This window comes from Symphodus melops (assembly GCF_947650265.1).
Source record: "Symphodus melops genome assembly, chromosome: 11".
Taxonomy (NCBI): Eukaryota; Metazoa; Chordata; class Actinopteri; order Labriformes; family Labridae; genus Symphodus; species Symphodus melops.
The window spans coordinates 2,156,410-2,179,883 of NC_136701.1; the positions used below are offsets into that span (position 1 = coordinate 2,156,410).

General features: G+C 45.0%; 1 protein-coding gene across 3 annotated transcripts in view; it reads right to left on the reverse strand.

Annotated features, from left to right (window-relative positions):
* uvrag (UV radiation resistance associated gene) overlaps positions 1-23,474 on the reverse strand; it is a 249,468-nt gene that overhangs the window by 134,050 nt on the left and 91,944 nt on the right. Inside the window, exons 15-16 of one of the 3 annotated variants that reach the window (XR_013780146.1) lie at positions 16,173-17,480; positions 14,657-14,913 (exon numbers count right to left, since the gene is read on the reverse strand). Coding sequence is in view for 1 of the 3 variants with exons in the window: in XM_079356126.1 (XP_079212252.1) it covers positions 16,640-17,480 (841 nt within the window). In the remaining 2 variants the exon portion in view is untranslated. Of the gene's footprint in view, positions 1-14,656; positions 17,481-23,474 lie in introns of those variants that run through there. The other 2 variants (XR_013780145.1, XM_079356126.1) reach the window with 2 other exon arrangements.

Below are 23,474 nucleotides of genomic sequence, written 5' to 3' on the forward strand. Positions count from 1 at the left end.
CTACAAAAAAAAGAAATAAAGATTTTAGCCTGATCATGGTTTGATTTTTTTAGTTACTTTTCTCATGCGTGAAAACCGTACAAATATTATTTTCTTTATCCAACCTTTGATTAACTGTGGGCCATTCAAGGCAGGTTGCAGTTCACAATAGACTGTAAAGAAAACATGGACTTAGTCCACTGGTTTCTAAACAGCAAATATAAACCCAAGACATGGCGAGCTCCATTTCAGAGACGCTCTCTCTAAACTAACTTCAGATCAGTTTAATAACAGGTAAAAAGGTGGAGCTGAAGACTTCAGCATCGTCACCGGTCAACTCAACAACACCTCCGATTGTGTTCACTGATGCATCACTCCGACATGAAATCAAAACAATCGAGTTACAAAACAAAAATTCTCTTCATAATACTTCAGCTAAAATATTTCTTTTTAACATGGATGTACATGTGTTTATGGATGCAGTCAAAATGGGCGTCTTAATATGGGACTTCATAGTATTTTTTTCTGTATTGGCTGTATTTCCACAGGTTGCCTGTAACTGTTCACTGATGAGTCTGGTCATGCTCGATGTTTCTGCCTGTTCAAAGGAAACTTTAGTCTTAACCTGCTGCTGCCTGATCAGTGTGGAATAATGACGAGTCTCTCTGTAAGCTCTAACACCGGGTCACACTTACATCCACACACTGATGGAAAAGGCTGCTGCTTACAGTGACCATCAGAAGTGACTAACCCCGCTCACACACATTCACTCGATACTGACGAAGCAGCGGGAGGAATTTTGGGTGCAGTGTCTTGCCCAAGGACTCGTCGAGCATGTGGCTGCAGGAGCTGGGGATCGAACCCTCGACCTTCCGCTTTGGAGAAGACTCACTGAGCGACTATGATCCCCATCTTATTGTAGCCTGCAAGCATGCTAACATGCGCTAGTTAGCACTCAACACAGTGAAGGCTTGTGTCAAAGACATAAGCTTTCATATCATTAGTTTTTGTATAAAACTTTATCGCAACCAACCGAGAACAACGGTGGTCATTTGTTTGTCTTTTCGCCCGACGTGACCCGACTTCAAACAGTCTGCAGAAAACCTGAAGAATTCCCTTAAAGATATGAGCCCTATCAGAAGTCTGCATATCTCACAGACGTTATTATTGTCAACGTAAGGAGCCAACCATAACATACAGCGAAGGACAAATTCCCAAATATTTCCAGAACACGGCAATCTCTAAAAAATAAAGTCATTTCCCCCTCCGGAGGGTCGAATGAAAACAACACCATCGACGAAAACGACAACAATCTGAAGCTCGGCCAGGAGGATGCAGTCTGACGTGTCGTTCTTCACATCACAAAAGGCTTTGATACTGTGTCTGATGTCATGACGGTAATAACAGTATGGTTAATGGCGTAATAATAATAATACCCGTTTTATGATAGAGGGACTGGGGATCCATATCAAGGGCTTCAAACGGAGAACAGTGTGTGGGAGGAATGTTCCAGATCTCCTTTTACAAACACGAGGCAGGAAACATGAGGCTACTGGACGTTCAGAGCTGGTTATTCCATGAAAGAGGGTAACGCACATCCTGGATTAAGGATCGAGACCATCCGTTTCACCCTGGATCTTATATTTTATAACCTTTCAGATTTACCAGAAACTTCCAACTGTGTCAAACACTTGACAGAAACCTGCTCCCCCCCCCCCCCTTTTTTTTTTTGACAAGGGAGTTATTAGGTCTGAATAACAAGGTTTGTTTGGGTTCCTCTCCAGGGTCGGCAGGCGGGAGGAGGTCAGCGTGGTTACGGCTGTTTGTCAGTGCGGCTGCAGAGCTGGACTCCCGGAGCAGATTTCTGGAAGGGTCTTCAAAACAGAGGCCTGCCATGTTTCTTCCCCACGTTGAAAAAGTCAAGCAGGAGGCCCTCTGGAATAACACGGGATGCCTGGAGCAAAAATAATCCTCATATCACACAATAGGGGAGTATGTGGACTTTGTCTCCAGCACAGACTTGAAAAATGTGCAGATTGATAAGAACGCGGCGCTCTTTATCGTCTTTAAAAACAGCGATACAGGTTTCACCAAGCGCGCTCACAATCCATCGGACTTCCTGGCACTCGTGCCTTTACCGCATTCATCGCACATGAAGAGAAAACTGGATCCACACCGAACGCTGTGGCCGCCAATCCTGATGATACGCATCACGTACGAGACACAGGTCGCGTCAGGGCGGCTCATAACTCTGCACGTACGATCTCACAGTATAACAGTCAAATGATTCACATGGAAAGAAAAAATCTCTTCAAAGCCATGGCAGCGTGGACGACCAAACTGTGTGCGCAACGCTTCATCAATGAAACAATAAAAACAAGAATTAGTCTCAGTGTCTGTCACATAAACTTTGTACTGGAGCTTTTACAAGATCATAAATATATTTTAAAGGTATTTCTTCAGACGGTATGATGGGATCTCTTTGAGCCTTGCCGCTGCAGATAAAACATGTCAAGGGGAAATGATAAAAAAAAAGACCTCTTTCCTTTAAGGAATCTAAATATGCAGGATCCAATTTTACGACAATAAAGATGATCTACAAGACAAACTTTGAAGCTGACCATATAATTATACGATGTCGTCGTTTTCTGTAACAATCACTGCTTATTTGTTCACGGCTTGTTTTCACCATTGAACATCGTCGGTGGTGTTGGAGCCAAACTATGTGTTGTATATTTTCATTTGTTTATATATGCAGTCCCTTTACTGGGCACTATGGGGAGACTGAGGAAGTGCTTTTAATCAGGGGCTCCAGGTGAGGTGGACAGGTGTGTGAATGAAGTGTGAAATGTCAGCCTGAGAAGAAAGGAGAAAGTGGATTTGTTGGTTTATTTAATCCCACTTGATGTAGTGGTTCGTCTTTTTTTGTTTTGATCAGTTTTACAAGTTGTATAAATAAATGGATGAATATATCCAAAAGTATAGCAACTGACTTCTTATATTTTTTTAAAGAGCTGAGCAAGCGTTTGAAAACAGCGCCCACATTCAACATCAAAGTGGCTTTTCTTAACATAATTGGATTTGTTACAGGTGGTTCTCAACTGGTGGGTCAGGACCCAAAAGTGGGTCGCTGTTTTTGGTGGCTTGTGAATGTGTCCCTGGATAAAGACTGTGTTTAAAAAGTGCTCCCCCCCATGTCCCCCCTTTGTTCTGTCACATGCTCTGTAATGTCCATGATGTTTCACTGAATGAAAAATATCAGAAAACGTGGACTGCAATTTTTCAAGGAGAAGTTGATGTAAGGTCCTGAGAACAGTTGAGAACTTCTGATCTCGTTGTTTTACAGTTTAGCACAATTTTAATGATGCATGTTATTACCTGAGTGAATCTTTGAGGTTTGGACTCTTATACTTCTTTTTCCTCTCAGAGTTTCTTCTTGCTGTTTTTCTAAATCCTGTAAAAATACAGCAGATGTCAAATCTCTGGAAGCCTGTAACACTGCAGCCACTTTTCAAACGCACAAAACTTGATGTATAATTTGATATAATTTATCCCATTCATTCTGTTTTCTCAGATATTAAAACAGGCTTCAAGGTTTTTCTTTCTCCGTCTGAATCATCCCCCTCAGACGACGCGTCGTTTTTACACGTCTCAGCGTGAGCTTTGAATATCAATGAAAGTCATCCAAAGATAGCAAATAAAAAATAAAATAAACCTTGAAATACATCCTTGACCATGGAAGGAAATCATTATAGTGGTGATTTTACAGGCAGACAGGGGAACATGCGAAAACACCACGTGTTATTTAATTACCAGTTATTGGGATTAACTGTGTAAAAGATCTTGGCGCAGACACAAAAATAAAAGTGAAGTGAAAATTATTTTAATAGCAATAAAAATGTCCACAGGACGGTATTTATTGTAAACTGAAGATCCTGAGGTGATGACAGAGTTGGACATTTAACGGCTTCTGTTGCTTCAGTTTGAGTAGTTAGACATTGTCTGAGTGAAGGTCAGTGGAAAATTCCTTGTTTGACAAATCAGAAATAACACTTTGATTAAACTGTTAGATTAAATAAAAATGCAATAACATGGAGGGATTGAGCACAAACATCAGACTTTTAGGACTGTAAATCTGTATCTGTGTCTTTGAAAGGTTTGCAGTATCTCTGGAAGGACAGCTTGAAATGTTTCACGTCACTCAAATTGGAGCTTTAAATCGAAGAATGAATCCGACTAATTTCACAGTTTCCTAATTTCAGTATCTGAAAGACAAACAATAGTTAGAATCTGGAGAGACATGTTATAAGGTAAAACAATAAAAACCCAGAACCTATCATCCATCATCTTTGGTTTATCCTATGGTCGGGTCGTGGTTGCAGCAGGTGAAGTTAGTCGACCCAGACTTCACTCTCCCAAGCAACATTTTCCGTCCCTTCATGACAACTGCATGTCGGTACAACATCTGCATCACCGCCGACGCTGCGTCAATCTATCTGTGCATCTAATCCTAAATCATGAAATGGCTTAAACTGAGATCCTTAAACTCCTTCACTTGGAGCAAAGATTCCCCAACCAGAGGGAGCAATCCACTGTTTCTACGACACAGACTAAAGCTAAAGCTAAAGCTAGCCAACCTCTTCCTCGCATGACGTTCAGTAAGCTAACATTTCTGTTGGTCAGCCAACGTGAACCACAGCTAGCTAAAAATGCTAATTTTTATGGAAACTTGCAACTTTTTTTTTTAATAGTGAATCAATATCGTAGCTATCCTAGCTTAGCTGGGAAGTGGTTTCATGCTAATGTTAGCGCGGGTAAGCGAATTGGTTTTCAGATGTTAAATCTGCCATGTGTCCACCTGGATTTAACCTTTCTGTACCTGACAGATGTTTGACTCACAGACTCGGACGTTTCACAGCAGGAAATCAGAGTTATGAAGAATAACACTGTCAGGAATCACGGACGTTACCGGGTGTTTACAGGGCCGATGATCTGGGTTTTTTATGCAAAGTTTAAAAATAGAATTGTGTTGTGTGTTTTTCTTTTAAAACTTGATTTATTTAACGTGTTAAGCAACATCTCTATTCCTGATACGATTCTGACAAATATTCCAACATAAACAACTCCTTTTTAATTGAAGCATCTGGTAATCTTAAAAAAAAAAGACGAAGTGAAACAGGAACATTTGTTGCTGTGATTGTTTAACAAGTTGGAAGCCGAGCTATCCCACAATGTCCAAATGAATCTGTTTATTTGAACAGATTTGCTCAGATTCCAGTCCGCATTGTTTCACCAGGAGAAGGATCCGGTTTCTTTCGACTTTGCTCTGCGCTGATATGAAACACATGTTGGTAAGTGTCCACTTACAGAGCTGGACAGGAAGCAGAGCGTTGTCATCAGAGTCTTAAGATTATGATCAAAATCTCATTATTATTATTAATATCTGTAAAGTGGAAGTCGCAGATCCCCAACAATCACTCTGCTCTGTGGTAACTGGACTCTTTCCATCCATGACTCTGGGACTGTTTAATCCAGATAAGAGTTCATCTTTTGGTCTTAATCAGACGTATCAGAGACTGACTGAGGCTGGCAGCCCGCTCTGCACTTATAACTGGAACTGATGTGGTCGTAAAGTGTGAGTGCGTGTGACATAAAGCGGAGTATTCGCAGCGTTGATAATTTGATTTGACAGCAATTACAAACTAATATCGTTCCACTCTACACCCAAGAAAACACTCGCACGGCCATTAAACACGACTTTCTGCTTTATTGTCTGCAAATCCCGCCCGAGATTTATCGTTATGAACTTCACTCAGAGCCAACTCATTCAGTGCATAATGTGACGTGTGTGCTCTATTTTCTATGACTGTAAAATAAACGGCCTGTGGCGAGGTAAGTGACATTTATACAGAATCCAAATTGGCTCTCAGATTTTTTTTCATTAAAAGTGCAGTTAAGTTTTAGGAGGGAGAAAACAAGCAGACTGGATCCATCTCCGATTAGACAGAAAAGGGGCGAGGGAGGCGGGGGGGGGGGGGGGGGGGGGGGTGACGAGCTGGAAGTGGAGCAGCCAACAACACGCTGATTCAACTGGTGCCATCAATTAGCAGCTTGTTAGTCAGAGCCAGGAGAAGGGGGGCTTATGGAGAGCCATGCATGTGCAGAATGATGTTATTGTCATGCTTATGCAGAAACGTTTGACTCCTAAAACCTACGATTTTTTTTTTTTAAACCCAGTATTGATCTATATCATGGCAGTGTAATCTATTAGTAATAATAATGATAATAATAAACATGCATTTTATTTGTAGAGCACTTTGCATTCAAGAATCTCTAAGTGCTAAAGCGTTTAAAAGAATAGAAGCAGTTGTGATAGTTTCAGTGGCTCTTTGTTACAGCAGGAAGGAAAGCTGAAGAGAGACGAGGGCTGAGGTCAGGTTGGAACCCGCAGTGACAAGAACCCAAAGGATTAAAGCCAAACAAACTCTCACATCAGCTGTCCATGTTGACTTATTCATTTTTTAACATGGATGTTCATTTGAAAATTGATGAAAGGTTTAACTTCTGTTGAATTTGGTTTCCTGCCTTCTCAAGTCAGCTGAGCAAATCAGCGCCGGCCTTGGACGAGAGAACAGTGCTCGGCCCTCATTGGCTCATCGGAATAGGCAGAAATAAGGTGTCAATCATAAACTCAGAGTAGATGAATTAGCACAGAGATGACAGTTAAAAACAGTGTTGTGAATCTTGAATCAGTCGGCGGATCTTTATGGATGTGATGTGTTTGGATCTTTTTCTGGATTTGGATCGTTGAGGACAGTTTTTGTTATAATGAGCCAGGAAAGAAGAGTCGACCTTCGACCTGTTGGTGGTCTGACAGATGTGTAGATTGTGGCTGCTTTTACAACAGCAGCTTTGTAGCGACGTTTAAGAAGAGAAAGTTACTTAATGACAGTGGAAACACTCGCTGGCACGACGCAACACAGAAAGAATCGACAGAAGCCTGAAAGAATCTGAAATCAACAAATCAGAATTTATTACCCAACATCGCAATGTTGTAAGTAATCAAAGACATAAAAACATGGAGTCCCAAAACTGGAAAAAGGGTCGGAGGTTTTTCATTTCTAAATCAGCAGTGACATATTCATGCTGCTTCCAGTGGCGCTCACACTGTGACTTTATTCCGTCCTCGGGGTGCAACAAATCAGAAAACCGTCTGAGCTCGCTTGGTTTTTGGACACAAAGTAGAAAACAGTCAAACGAAAGGATGCATGAAGAGTCAACGCGCCGCTCACACTGTCCAGAAGCAGCGGAGAGACATCCAGTGAGGATTTGAGTCACGAGGACACGAACAATGACTCTCTTCATAAACACATTTTAAACTTTTTTTTTTTTTAAGCACTGTGAAATATCAGCGAGGGTGTTAAATGTTCAGCCCTGCAGATAAGCTCTCCTCTTTAAAGCTCCTCAGTGGCTCTCTGACCTCCTGGAGGAGTGCTCAGTCCGAGGTGAAATACTGGGAGCTGCCCCAGAGTGACGCTTCCTTTAAAACCTGCCAAAGCTTTATGTGGAAACACGGAGAAGACGACCAGAGGGGATTTATCAAAAAAAAAGCTAACCTGACTTGTTGATGAACGACTTTGCTGAAATTTAGCCCGCCAGATACTTTCGAACCTCGGCTTTTAGAAGTGATGCGGTCAGATAACGCTCTCCGCGAACACAGATTTAACATCTAAAGAGTCCGAATGTGACGGCAAGTTGGCGAAGAGAGAGAGCGGGAATAAAAGAATTCATTCCGATCCGTCACTGTTTCCAGGCGGATCAGAGCCGTCGGTGCAGCCAGGAGGAAATTCTTCCTTTTCTTTTTTTTTCCTTTCTCACACAGAAGAGAGGTTTTATCCTCCGACGCTGTCAGGAGGCTTTAGAGGAGCGCTCTACCTGCTGCGTGGATGTTTAGAAAAGAGTCCCCACCCTCTCGAGTGGAAGTCTCCCCTCGGCTACTTCGCGCTCTCCTTCACACAAACACGTCTCATTCCTCTCCCCACTCTCACTTCCTCTCGCTCCTTTGTGCGGACGATTCTCGCTGAGACACAATGAACATCAGATGTGTGTAATTGCCGCTGGGATCTGAAGGCCTGTGTGCACCTGCGATGTGTGAAATGAGACAATTACACACATGACAACGTTATTAGAGAGAAGAACATCGAATCGATTCCACGACCTTGAAGCGTTCCTCAGAAAACGGAGGTATTTCAGTGATTATCTGTGACAGTGAGCATGTGTGTCCCATTATCACATGACGGCGACGGCTAAGATGTGGCTGTGGACTCAGTTTGAGTCAAAACAGCGACTTTGTTTCTCATGCGAGACATTTTAAAAAAAAAATATTCAACAGCACACTTCTGGTTCGACTGACCAAAAATCCAACCAACATCTTTATTTATCATATCAGTGTAAGGTAGTAAATAAGTACAGTTTATTCACATTAAAGGACTGAGCAGAGATTTAACAAATCTCAATTCAAATGTAGACGCATTGAAAAAAGGAAACTCACGATCTCTCAGTTTCAAACCCTCAAAGTCAAAGTCTCCTTTTTGCTGCAGGCACAGGAACACCCTGCAGACCTGCTGCTGTTAAATGGCCTCAGCAGCTCAGTGAGTTAAACTGTATCTTAAAATGGATGAAGCGTATGGATAGGAAGGACAGGTGTGATGTGAGACTTCAGCAGCGTTTTGGACCACGAAGCAGTTTACGTTGTTCACGTTGCACCTTTTAAATCAGATTATTAGCACAACCAGATTGTATGTTGACACAAAACACAAAATCAACATGATGTGATCTGATCTGTTCAGGTGGTTTTGAATCTGATTCAATCTGAACATCTCTGAACGTCTCACAACGCGACACAACGACGATGTGGACAAACAGCAAGAATAAAAATGAGCAGATTGCTTTACAAGACAGATCGGATCTGCTCACTTGTAAGAGATCGGATTCTGATGGATTTGGAGCGGCAGTCTGAATAAAGCCTGAGACGTGTAAACAGAGAGTTAGAATAATCGAGCCGTGATGACGCAGAAGCATCGTCTCTGGCTCAGCTCAGCACACAGCAGGTCTGAGTCCAGCTTTAACTCTGAGCGATCCAAACTGTTCCGTGCTGGTCCAGACTCTGAGCCTGACCCAGTTTGATTAAATCTGTGAAACAGTTACACGCTTGAGGCAGTTCAGTCTCTGAATGCAGACCGATGTATCTTCACTTCGGCACAGACTACAGTACACAGGATGACCAGGAAACACGTGTCGTTAATGCAGCGGCTGTTGTAAAGTGATGCAAATGTGCACCGTCATGAAGCAGACGCACACAGGTGATGAAACCTGCACAGCACGGATGTTTGTATTTGTAAGAGGAGGGTCTTGAGGGGGCGTCACACATGAATAACGTGGACCAATGAAGAGATAAATATGGGAGCTTCAAGAGGCGAATGGGGGAAATTGTGACCAGCTTTTCTGGGAAAACTCTAAAAAAAACAAAAAACAAAAAAAACAAACAGCTGTTTATTTTTAAAAGGATTGTTTTTAAAAAATGCAAGTGAGAAAATGATTTTCATAAACACAGCAGAGGCTGTGTGTTCCAAACAAGTCGCTATTAATGGGTGTGGCGGACTACGGACAAAAGAATACCAAAACCATGCTGAAACAATCCTCTGACAATTGTTCCATTTCTGCAAACAAGAAGCAGACGCCGATGGTATTTTCTGTTTGTGCGCTTCTTTTCTTTTCTTCTCGGTTCGCAGCGCCGCGGGACGCCGTCATGTGTCCAAGTCACATAATCAGCTTCATAAATCAGCGCCGGGGGGCTGAACCTTCCCCCGGGCGCAAAGAGCGAGCGAGCAAGAGAGAGAGAGAGTCGTGGAGTAAACATGATGTGATCCATGTTCGGTACACGCAGATCAAAACACGAACACCAAATACAGCTCGATGGATTCTGTGCACAAGAGAGACGATCATCAGGCGAGAATCCAATCCTTCCCTCGGAGCTGTGAGACGTCTTTTCTCATCGTTTCTCATCGTTTCTCATTGTTCGCTGCCGGGGGAAAGTTGTTAAAGCCCTTTGTGTGTTTGGGGAGTATTCCCATCTTCCAGTGTATGTCAGGTGTCGATTACGTCAGGCAAACTTTGTAAAGGTAATTATAGAAAGCCTCGATGTCTACGAGCAGGAAACCTGCGCATAAACAGGATGACATCAGGCCTCAGATATTGGTTTTCATTTCACAAGGTCGATAATAAAAGCGTCATGCTCTGTGTGATATTATTTTTTAAGCCCAGATTCCCTCTCTCACAGCTCTCCAATCCTAATGTTGACGCTGCTGCAGGGAAATCAGCCGCACACCTCTGCGTTTAATAAGGCCGTGCAACTGGAGCGTGTGCGCAGAAGAAGCCAGCCCAATAAAAAAGTGCGCTGAAAGGCCGGGAGAGGATTCGTGTTTTTCAAGGAGGGAGAGTGACGGGGACGAGGTGGATTTACAGCTGAAAGGCAGGAGAGGTGACTGCGATCTCACACAGGCAGATAGAGTCGGGTTTCTGAGATGGTTTAAACAGCCGAGTCCGGCTCGCACCGCAGAGACGACCGGGCCGAGTCCAGGACCAGAGCAGGGCCGAGGGGAGGGGTCTCAGACAGGACACCAGAGCTGCAGAGTCTCCCTGAAAGCTCGTAACGTCGTCCCCGCAGCCCTCCACTCTAACTTTAATCCAGCTATAAAGAGCTGCAGCCACACAATGAGCTCTCTCCTGTCTAATGAAAGAGAGAGCACTTTGTGTCTTTGTGTTGACTTTAAACCACAGAGCTGAACCTTGGAGCCGGGCTCGGTATCTGACTCCGCTCTCCTCGGCTCCCATGTGGAGAACTCATGTTTAAAGCACGAGGTGTTTCAGTGACTCAGCCAACACACAGTCAACACATGTTTTACATACTGCATGTTCGCTCAGAAGAACACCTTCAGAGATGGATTTTACCGACGTTCACATGACGCACGCTCGTATTGTGTTTAAAGGTCGAGGGCGTGAGATCAGATATGTTTTATTACCTCTCGACTTTACTCCAGCCCGCCTCGGGCGGACGAGTCTGAGAAAGAAACTTTGTAATTTTCTGAGGTAAGATCATGATGCAGAGTTGAAGACGGTTTGTTCTTAAGATGAGAAAAAAAGAAAGAATGGAGGTCAGATTGATGATTTCTGATGCTTTCCTGATCGTTAAAAGGACAATCAGATTTATAAATCTAATCTGCTCTTCTGCAGATATTCGTTTATAGAAACGAAAAAATACCGCCAATGGTAGCCAGTGCGTCATCAGCGAGGCGTGTCGTTGCACACACACCGCTGACACTTCGTTAACGTGCCTGTAAGAGGGGACGCTGCGGGCGCTGCAGAAATGTACGACTTGCCCTGGATGGAGTCGTTTATAAAGCCCTGACACACGTTAAAACTTTTTCATCTTAGTTTTTCTGGTGCCGCCATTTCGACATGTCGAATCGTCGTCGGCGACAGGAGTCTCTCTGATTGGTTGGTTTCATTTTTCTCCAGCTCTCGACGCAGGTTCTGAAAAGTCCCAGAGCCTGCCGCTGTCGTCGCCACGCTTATTACCCACTGGTGCGGCTCGTCCTCGTCTTCACTTTCCTCACTAAAAGACCGAGGGCTGACATCATCCTCTATACCGCGTGGTGACTGACAGCGGTGTGAAATATCATTTCATATCACAACAATGCTCATCCACTGCCTGATGGCGTGGAGAGTCATTTCCTCTCACGCATGTCCAGACGGTACGTGCTGGTCGGTCCTTCATGGCGCCCCCACAGGCGGCCTCGCTGATAAAGCTGCAGCTCCTGGACGAGCATGAAGTCAGAGGATTTCACAAACCAAGGATCTGTGAAAGGTCGGGGCTTTCTACCGGAGAGTTCACAGATACATCACAGCTATTGATGGATTCAGAAAGGACACGTTCAAGTGTATTCGTTTCTCCTTCAGGAGGTGACGTGACCTCAGCATGAAGCACAGAGAGGAGACGCTCTCCTTACTCTACCTGAGGGAAGAACAGCGGCCATTAATCAACACACTATCCTGTAATGAAGCCATCAAATACTGTTGACTTTTTCTTTCCCGTCTGTTCAAAGACCTCCCAAAATAAACGTACAATACGTGACAGGATTACAGCCTCTCAGTGACACGCACGATGAGAAAGAAACACGGGGTGGGAGAGTGTGGAGTTTCACAGAGACAAATGGAGGACAGGGGACGACTTTGACCCGGGACTGTCGGCGTGTCAGACGATACGGCTGCTGTATTAATGAGGTGTGGACGGACCGCTCCTCCCCGTGTGTACTGTTAATCCTCCTGCTAAAGTCTGCTCTTATCAAAGGACGCTCGCCAGGATCAGACGGATCGGAAAACTTTGCCCGAGTCCATTTTAAACCAATGAGGACTCGTCTGCGGGGGGTGAAGAACAACAGTGAGCTGACGTGTGCAGCACACAGGCCGACTGATGAAGGATTATTAACACAAACTAACCTGGAGGCCATTATTTATTTCCTCTGATGAATGATGCTTGTAGAAAAGAAATCACACAAGATGTCGTGTTAAAGCTGAAGTCCAGTGTTGCCAGGCAACCGGCACATTTTCTTTACAGTTGCCTCTTTATGTGTTTGAATGGACTTGAGCTTTATCAACGCTCTGCTATGAAAACATCTGAAGAAGCTAATGCCCCATTCTCACACGTTCACACGCTGCCGACGAGCAGCGTAGGAGCATCGAACCCGCAACCTTCCCGGTCAAGAGAGAAGAGACTCTACGGACTGAGCCACAGCGGGCCGCTGATGCCACCTGTGTTAGGTGATCTGGTAGTACGAGCACCCGACGCCACCATCGGACTGTGTCGTCCCTACAACCACCGCCGCCGCCGTCCTCATTCATGACCAACAAAGGAAGTGTGGACGACAGGAACGCAGAGGAGAAATCCTTCCTGCATCTTCTCCCACTTTTCTCTAACAATCAGCATCATGCTCTCTAATCTGCTCTTTAGTGAAGCACCTCGAGGTGACAAACGATGATTGACTGACCGATACCGTGAGCACGAGTGCTCGGCGTGTTCACAACATCAGCAGCAGAGAGATTCACACACATGCCCTCTCGTCCAATCAGATCACTTGCTCAGCACCTCATGTCTCTGGTTGACTTGCGTACGTCGCTGCGTGAAGCTCTCGGGCCTGGGTTGTGTGGCTGGCGTGTACTTTGCGAGGTGCCTGTGATGATGAACAGCACAAGCAGACAACACGCTGCTGAAGTCTTTAAAGCGAGCGCTCCGCTCACTCGCTTCTCCTCCTCATAAACTGGAAACTACAATAATAACCTGTGAAGCATCAGAGCGCTACGCTGCACACACACACACACACACACACACACACACACACACACACACACAGGCTCCATGCAGCGCAGGTCTGCCCCCTCCATGATGCCACTAAGGTCCCGTCTCTGGCTGGGTGAAATGTGGCTCCCAGAGGGCCCGGCGCTGAGGCCTTCAGACACCTGGAGGGGCTTAACCGTGAGAGCAGACGGTCTGCAGAGTGACACGAGGGGCTTATAGGATTGAGGGGCAGGAAACTGCTTCATGTGAATGTGGAAACAGAAAATGCTAAAGGACAGACTCGGCAGCCGTGTGCATTACTGAAATTCCAGTTTGGACCGACTCAGAAGTCCAACGAGCGAATCGTTTAACGCTTCACGAAAGGAGTGAAAAATGAGAAACTCACACTTTGTGTAAGTGCTTCACTTTTACACTTTCCCGCTGACTTACCGTGAACGAGTGACAACGAAGTGACGCAGTAATACCAGCAGAGTGGGATTGGATTTGACTCCCTTAAGTGCATAATAACGTTGAGGAATGCGGCGCGGGGGGGGAGGGGCTTATTTCATTAGAAAAAGGCTTATTTCAAGTAATAAGGCACTTTGAGGTTTGTCACATGTGCGACCACATGTTTACATATATGTGAGGTCTGTTGTGCCGACACTGTCGGGACGCATTAGGGAACGGAGGGTTGACCTGATTTTCAGTCGACTCTGTAAAGTTCAAAGTTAGAAAAAAAGTTAAGAATCTGGGGAAAAAAAAAGTGACTCATGATCAAGTTGAATCAGTTTCATGATTGAACGTAATATGATTTCCCGAGTGAAAAGACACGCTCGAGTCCATTTACCAAAACCTGCAACAGATTTTATTCCTGTACTGATCTTCATATGAAGCTTTTTGTTTTTAATCCAGTTTAAATTTATAAATCTGTCATCAGGGTTTATTTATTTCTCTACCGAACAGAGCTGCTAATATGAGACTATAATCACATTGTGTTACATTTCCATCATTAAAATAAGGCTTTAAATCTACACGGATTAACCCTTTAACGGCCTCACAGTGTTCTGTCTCCGTGTGTCCCACAGGGCTGGAGGTGGGCGTCGGCCTCTGATTGGCGTGGAGCAGCCGAAGTGGAACGGTTCTGTGTTCTCATGCAGTTTGATGTGTTCACTGAATGAAGAACAGGAACAAGTCGTTGGTTGGTGTGATTTACCTTTGGGAGTGAGACGTGGCTCTTATGACCCGGCTGGTGGTGACAGCAGTACAGAGACAGACAGAGCACTCTTAAAGGGGCTACATACATCCATGCCATTGGACTGCAAGTCTTTAATAACAAAAGGAAAGAAAAACCTCCATACAAAAGTATCTGTACATGGTCGCATACTCATCTGTGGAGCAGTTAATGGAAATGATGGAACATGGTTCATGTTTTTAAACACAACACGTCTCAACAGTCAGAGACCTCAGTGCTGGATCTGAAGCGGGAGGCGGGCTGCCGACGGAGAGTCCATCTTTGTCACGTCCACGTCAGGAGCCAGACTCTGGGCGGAGGGGGGAAGGGGGGGGGGGGGGGGGGGGGGGGGGGTCAGATCAGTCTAGCATCGGACAGAAAAGAGTGAGCGACATCTCATGTGAGCGAGTGAAGTCCATCTAAACATTGATTTCATATTAATTAAAGCACACGATCAATTATTGGGAGACATAAATAATGCAGTAATCGAATATCAGTGCAAGAAAGCATCCAGAACATGAAGACACGGGACAAAAAAAAAAAACCTGTTATCAACATCTACAGTCGAGCCTGACTGAGACGTTGGAACAGGACGCAGAGTTAAAGTTTGGTCTACCGGAAAGGAGAATCAGTGGATGTTACATCAGCATTTATTTTAATTTGGATGAGATACATTATAATTAAAAAAAAAAGAAAAAAAAAAAAAAAAAAAGAGGACATGGAGATGGACAGAAAAACAATTGCACCATATCCCTGCCATGTGCTCTGTAGGACCCTAACCGTAAGACCTGAAGGAGAAGTGGACCCTGCGTGGGGAGTCGAGCAGGAGGGAGGAGAGTCTGTGATTGGCTCCCCACCTCACTCAGTGGAAAAGGTCATTGGTGGGATCAAACTGTGATGGTGTGACCGTGGACGAAACACACACGCACACACGCCAAAGCGTCACGTCCTCCCTCCCGCACACACACACACCTGCCGCCATGCACCCTGCGTGAAGGCTCGGTCCAATGTGCAGTCAAAAGGTAAAACACTGGGACAGCCGGCGAGAAGAAGCTTCCCCGGAGAGAAGACGCTTACAGGAGCTTATTATAAAGCCGAGCGCTCTGAGGTTGTCGGTGTGAATCTTAAATGGCGTTTAATGAAAGCTCAAACTTTAGGAGGTTAAACATCCACGCCACGTCGGTGAGAGAAGAGGACAGACTCAGATCATCTCACAGTCTGAGGATTCAGACAGTCGACACGACGGCTCACCAACGTCTAGGTCGAAATATTTAGAGCTCCCGTTATGGACTGGCCTGCGTGACGGTCATAAGCTCCGCCTCCTGTGAGGTACAAGATGGGCCAAAGCTCAAACTAGAACATCGAAATAAAAAAAAAACAAGTGAATGAATCTTCCTTGAACACGGACTCTGTCACAATTGTTGCAGGTTTATATCCGAGTGTTCAGCCAGCACGCGTTTACCGCCGTGATTGACAGCTGCAGCTCCTGCTGCGCTGCGTGCTGCAGACTAGCAGAGAACAGGAGAAACAGCGAGAGGAAACCGAGCTAACACTTAAACTTGAACTAACCCTGAGAGTCCTTTCAGTCGTTCCTTCACTCTGCCTCCAAATGTGCAACATGTCAGCGGCCATGGCTGGATTATTTGGGCTCCTTCTCTGTGTGTCGCCTGTTTTGAAGTCGAGTCGGATATTTAAACTCCTCTAGTGTGAGAAGGACTCGAGACGTGAACACACCTTCAACAACTCATCGAAGAACGCTCAGGCCTGATAATGTTCTAGATACATTACTGAATCAATAGCTGTTGAATCAATGTTGTTACCTTCCTGTCCCAGGAGTTACCAGTTTGACTGCGTTCGATGAATATGGAAATGTTTACAACAAGTGCAAAATGGATGTTTTTGTTTTTTAAATTCAGAAAAGCTCTTTTGAGTTTCGGTGATGCAATGACCCTCGTCCTCTCAGCTCACGTCCCTGCCTTTAAATGTTCAAAAGCCCATGTGCAAGTGCCTTCCTCTCTCTCCTCAGCTCCTCTTCCTCACTTGTCGGAGTTCTTGCGCGGCCTGCGGAAGCTGGACATGTTCTCGTTTAGTGCATAGATGCGTCTGGAGAACTCCTCGAAGCCAGCGACATCCAGCTCCCCCAGCACCTGTTCGTCACACTCCACAGCCACTGCGTGGTCCACGGGGATGCAGCTGTAGTCCTCGAGCCGGGCCTCGTCTGCCCCCCCTAAGCCCAGCCCGGTGGCCTCGGTGCCCATGATCTCCTCCGCTTGCACCACAGAGCAGCGCAGCTCTGGCACCATGCTAACAGGAGCCTGTCCAGCAAGCAACGAGCCATTCATAGCTCCTGTGTGCTGACCAGCGGCGGACGTTTCCTCGCCAGAGTCCTGCACTGAAGAGGAGTTGGGTCCAGCTGTGCTGCTGGAAAGCTGCTCTTCACTTTCTCCTTCTACTTCTGTTTCATTTTTTCTGTCGAGGCTCCGGCGTCTCTCCTCCTCCTTCTCCTCCTCCTCTGCGGTCTCCCCGCCCTCCTCCCGTCGCTCCCCGTCCTCCTCCCGTCGCTCCCCGTCCTTGTTGGCCTGCGTAGCCTCGGCGAGGCTGAGTGAGGCCACGCCTGCGTCCAGCGAGGAGGACAGGTGTTTGGGTGAAGGTGAAGGAGGAGCCAGGCCGGCTGGCGGCTGTTCTGCCATGGCTGTGTTATAACTGGGAGGAGGAGATGGCTTGTGGTTGTGCTTGTCGGCCTCTGAGCTCGCCCTTTTCCTCAGGCCTCGGTCGGGGGAGCTGGTGTGGCAAGGGTAGCCGATATCTGAGGCGGCAGAGACACCGAGCTGGGACTTGGTCGGCACTGGGATGGAGCTCGATACCTGATGTCGATCACTGTGAGGGACAAACAGAAAAACATGCTGAAGGTGCAAAACATAAAGATCGGCAAATAAATCAGACAGAGATCGACAGTTTATTCACTTGATCTCCTCCTGCTGGGAATCACGGGGTTAAAATCAAACATGGTTTCCAGGTTGAGAACTTAACTTCACCTTTTCAGAGCACTGTCTCTGGATTCACTTTGTTGTTGCTTCCAGCTACTCCAGGAGGATCAGTGCCAAGTTTCAGGACTCGGACACGCTCTGCCTGGCATCCTTTTTTTTTTTTTTTTTGGGGATGCACACAAAATATCAAGAGGAGTTTTCAGCTGAGCAGTGACAGCCGACTGCTCGGTGGAAGAAGCCACCCGGTCTGCTGCAGACGTTACAGGAAGAGTCTGTGGATTTGTCAGTATTTAGATGGTGATATACTTTCGAATAAAAAAGAAGAAATACATGCTTTCTTAAATCTGTCAGCAAAGCGAGGAAAGCTAATACATCTTCTTCGTATTTGTAATGGAGTTTAGATCATCCATTCCTGCAGAAATCTCAGCCTGTAAAATAATATCTGCATGCTTAAATGCTTTTGCATATCTTGCACCCGAGGGTGAAAAAACTCCCTGTGCAAAATCAATTATTTTCACGTCTCTTACATGGTGTCTTTGTGTTTAATAGTGCAGAGCACAACTGTACTTGCATTAAGGCTGGACACGACTAAACAGTCTGCATGATCTGCACAGCCAACATCGGAGATTGGGACTTCCTTAGGGGACTCAAAGGTTGCTTTTGGACGAGCTTCTCCATTGATTGCTATATCACTCCTCCGCCCAAAGTACTCGGCTCCCTCCCTGGTCCAGGACAAAGACAGCTGCAGCTCTTTGTAAATCACTCACCTTACAACACTCAGAAAACATTTGTGCAGCCTCGGAGACTACACTCATGTTTCTCTGACTTGAAGCACGCAGCAGGCATCAAACCAAGTATGTCGGACATTTTTCTCCATAACAGATAACAGATTCGGGATTTTAGCTTCCCTGTCCAAACCAAGTACTGAGGCCATAAATTTACTTAAATGGGGGCTCTTCCAAAAAGCCAAATCCAAGATCACTGGAGTACTAAGCGGCCTTTCTAATGTGACCAATCTCCAATCTCTGGAGCTGAGGCATTGTGAGGTAGGGGTCAGAGGTGAAAGCAGGGCCTCACTGGAGAGGTCCACATGTGTTGGTGAAAGAGCTGAGGACACACCTCTGCTTGTCCAGGTGGACACGGATTCCTAATAGACGTCCTTGTAAATCGACTCCTTCCCCTTGACACTCGTGAAGGAAGTATTCAGCACAGATCCATCAGCTTCAGTAACGGTAGAACTTGTGGACGTGCACATTTGTTGTGTACCGACTTTGCCGTCTGATGGAGGGTTTCACCACCAAACCTGGGACAGCTCGTAAAATAATAAAAAAAAGGGGGGGGGGGGGGGGGGGCCCTGACCTGGGCCGGTCCAGGCGCCCAGCAGAGGTGGTCTTTAAAGGGTTCACTGACAGGACGCTGTGCCGAGCCTGTCTAATTTTAAGAGGAACTTGTCAAACCCTGAAGCTAATTGCTGGCGAGGAGATGCTGGATGGTCAACAGAGGTTAGAGTTTGGAAAATAATGGGATGGAGTAATGACCTGAACCTGCAACCTGTTCCTGTTCCGTGAGCTGAACCACAGACAGGCTGCTTTACTTGGCAAGGCACATCCATCCAAACACATCATTTCATCCGACCGGCTTCAGTCTGCACACCTCACGAGCACTTTGGTTACTTCTACAGAGAAGAAAAACTGAAACAACGTGCTCTTTAACACCTCATCTTCTGCAGATATATGGATATAGATAGATCGAATATCAAACATGTCTGCGCCTTTCCAAATGAGACCATGACGGGCTTCTTGGAAGAAGAAAATGTGAATCCTGATTTGGTGGGAAAGAATAAAGACAGATGTCACGAGAAGTCAGTCATCAGGAAAAAGTGGGTCAGAGACACAACGCAGGTTTAAGAGAGCAAAGACAACGAGTACTCAAGGTTTCAGGTTTCCAGGCATCATTTAAAACAAGATAGAAAGCGACTACTGATTTTTTTTTTTTTTTTTTAAGTTTGACTGAGTTATGTCATTAGAGCGACGGCTGATTAGACCTCTTTGATTTTAATCACCGTCAGCCGATTTCTTTCATTCCTCTCTCCAGCTGGCTCTCACATACAATCCATTTGGTCTGATTTTAGTTTGGCAAACCACACACACACACACACACACACACACACACACACACACACACACACACACACACACACACACACACACACACACACACACACACACACACACACACACACACACACACACACACACACACACACACACACACACACACACCAACAAGTGTATTGTTAGCATTGGGATTAAATCACAGTCGTCACACCGAGCCTCCTCATAATGTGTAATGTCGTTTACGGACAGCGTCATTTCGTTCCACTATGTTTTGTAGGTTAGGTCTATTTTGGTTCTTTTTACTTGTGTCACATTGAGCAGCAGTGTGTGTGTGTGTGTGTGTGTGTGTGTGTGTGCGTGTTAACGTGACTGAGTGTATGAATATCACTGACTTTAGTTTTCGTGCAAACATTTATATTTCCCCCCCCGTGTGATCTGGGTGCTCTGAACACACACACACACACACACACACACACACACACACACACACACACACACACACACACACACACACACACACACACACACACACACACACACACACACACACACACACACACACACACACACACACACACACACACACACACACACACACACACACTGGAGACAGACTCAACAGTGTTGGCGGAGGATCTGAGAACGCCGACGTTAGCATTTCCCTCCAATCTTAACAGCAGATTTCAGCCAAGCACTGCAGCTAATGTGGACGTAGACTCAGTATTGTTTAAAAAAAAGAAAAAAAGAAAGTAGAGTTTTAATATTCATTTCGTCAGAGATGGCACAAACCTCTCAAGTGGTGCATGACTTTACATTAATTCTTGTCTTTTAAGTTGAATGCTGCAGTTCACTACACGTTGTTTTGTGCATATAACCACTTTATTTGGCCTGTCTTTTGCATTCCTTTTCTTCAATGCATGTTTCTGTTTCATACTCTTCGATGGATGCCTTATGCTTCACAAACGTAAACCCCCCCCCCCCCACTACTCTAATTATCTTTTTATTTGCATATTCTGTGAAACAGGATGGGACTTCATCTTAAAAGGGAGTCAACGTCAAACTTTGTAAACTGCAGCTTGGACTGGGTCCAAGACATTCATAATGAGCAGGGTGAATTCATGACAGAAGCTGAAGCCAACATCCTGATGGGAAAAAGGTCTGCTGCTCATCCCTGAAGCGCCACATGTAGCTGTGCATTGATAGGTGCAGTTCTTACTACTACCTTCCTACAGTAAGTCTTTCTAGTCTCTCTCACGTCGCCCTTCAACAACCTCACCACACACTGTAAAAGCTGCTAAGAAGCCTCTGCCTAAATCATCAAGCGCGACATGCTGATCCAGAAATAGCCTTCACTCCTGCAGAGCTTCTTGCCTGCTCTTTTCATTTCCACTGCTGATGTCAAAGCTGACATATTTAATGCCGACTCAGGAGTCCAGAAAACCAGACCTTTCCACTGTCCAATCACCCGTCGAGCTTCTCAACGTGACCCCTGTTCAGATCAAAGTCCTGCTCTGAGCCGTGATCCCGCTCCAAAACAAACAGCAGCAGATAAGATTTTGCATTTAGTAGTTTTGGGGAAATCCCGGTAATCTTCGATAGCAAAACACACTTAGACTAATATTCTGATTTTGGTATGTAAACGTTCTTCTTGCCATAACTCTGGAGCTTGATTATCAACCACATGGTTGGTTTCTGGGACTTAAACCAATCTGAAAACTGGCGGTAACGTTCACCCTCGAGCGGACCTATCAGCACCTCCAGAGTTTAATTTATACAAAAGAACAAAAAACGTGTAAAAACAATAAGTTTTAATTGTAAAGTCCAGACACACTGACCAGCTGTCTAGCTTCTCGTCTTTATGCTAAGCTAAGCCACCCATGAAATGTATGATTCTTCTGGTTAAATAAACATCTCTAGACGAGTGTGTGATTTCATTCATTACCTACAAATAACTTCTCAGAATCCATTTCTTGTCCAGTGTCGGATGTGAGAAATACTGAAGTTTGATTGATTTGCTAACAGACACTTGGACACTAAAGCAGAATTAACTGAACTGGCTAAAAGATGAATTGATAGTTTACACACATGAGATCCAGCCTTTCATTAATGAGTTAATAACTTCTTGTTTTAAAGAGGGAAAGTATATTCATTTATTTACTATTATTAACCATTATCACAGGATCCTATTAATATATATATTTAATATGGTGAGTTATTTCACCTTGCAATTGTTTATTTAGCGTGTACATAATTTAGATAATGTTCCCTTTGTAAGCCTGCAGCTGTCCAAACATGTCTCATCATGTAACACATGAGCTTTTGCGAGCTTCTCTCTCACTATGGGGTCTTTGGGGATGTCCACATCCTCCAGCTGCAGTCCTGAGTCTTCCTTGATTGCCACACCTTGATTGCCTCCTGTGCATGTAGCCGTGCTCGCAGGCACCGGAGCAGGATTGGTCCCTGTGAACGTGTGCCAGGCCCACAGCGGATGTGGAGCGGCAAATGGGAGCATGTTGAACGCGTTTGCTTTGATCTGTGCAGACTGTACGCTTTACAAAGAGTCGCTCTCTGGTACTGTCTCTGTAATAGATTCAGCATTTTACCTCTGCTACGTATCCTTTAGCAGGAATGAAATAAACCCATATCAAAGAGCTGCACTCGATATATTATGACAGGCTGTGATGTGTGTCTGAGGCAGCACTGTTTAAAAACTGTTTGCTCAATGAGGACGTTTAACCTCGGCGTTACATTATTTTATAGTCTTACATACACTCTGCTTTCCCTTCACTTCGCAGAAACGTCCACATTGAACACGTACGCGCCCTTTGTGTGAGTTTTGGCTCTTTTTTGGAAAGACTCTCCCCGCGGACTGGATTCATGCTGCATTAGTTGTTCGTGGAGGGAGGATCCGTTTCAAAATCATTTGTGGAGACGTCGCCCTCGGTCATGCCCTTCATCACATCATCCATGTTTGGATGCGTGGAAGGAAGAAAGAGGTGGCAAGGAAGGATAGAGGAAGCAGATTAGCTTCCTTTTCACAGTCCACACGGTAATTACACGCAGCTGCCTGCCATGCAGCTTCTTTGATACAATCCATATTTCATAAACTGGGATATCGTAGCTGAATGTGTTCTTTCAAACAACAGGGAAAAAAGGCTGAATGTAACGTAATATAGTTTGGTTAATTACCTTTGATTTAATTTTCATCCACTGCATGTCCTGCATCTCTGAGAATAGCTTTAAAGGCGTGTTGATTCTTTTGTGGTGAATCCCTCGTTTAAAGTAGCTTAAAAGCAAAACAACCTTTTGTTTGTGTTTGTATTTTCGAGTGTTAGCGCTCACTGGTTAACAAGTCAAACCTGGTCTGTTGTGGTCTCTCAGGGTTTTTTATGATATTGCTCTGGTGCTGCTGGGAGGATGCTACATGTGAAACGAGGAGTTGTTTGTCTCCACTCCCTGAAATGATTAAACAAAAAGCTCCTCCTGCTTCCTTACTGCTGGCTCATGTCGAACATTTCTTAAAATCTAAAGTCTGCGTGTCCAGAATCTTCTGGTCTGAATCGGACCTGCGAAAGCTTTGACAGGCGTTAATAATATCTGTAATAATGTTCTGAAGTGTTCAAATGTTTCCTTTCAGAACAGACGTGTGAGACAGGAGACAGATCTGATTTAATGTGATGATGAGCACTTTATATGTTTTAAAAACTTCGGCGTAGCTGCAGCTGATGATAACGACTATTTCTTGTTTGAGCTGATGATTTCTGGAG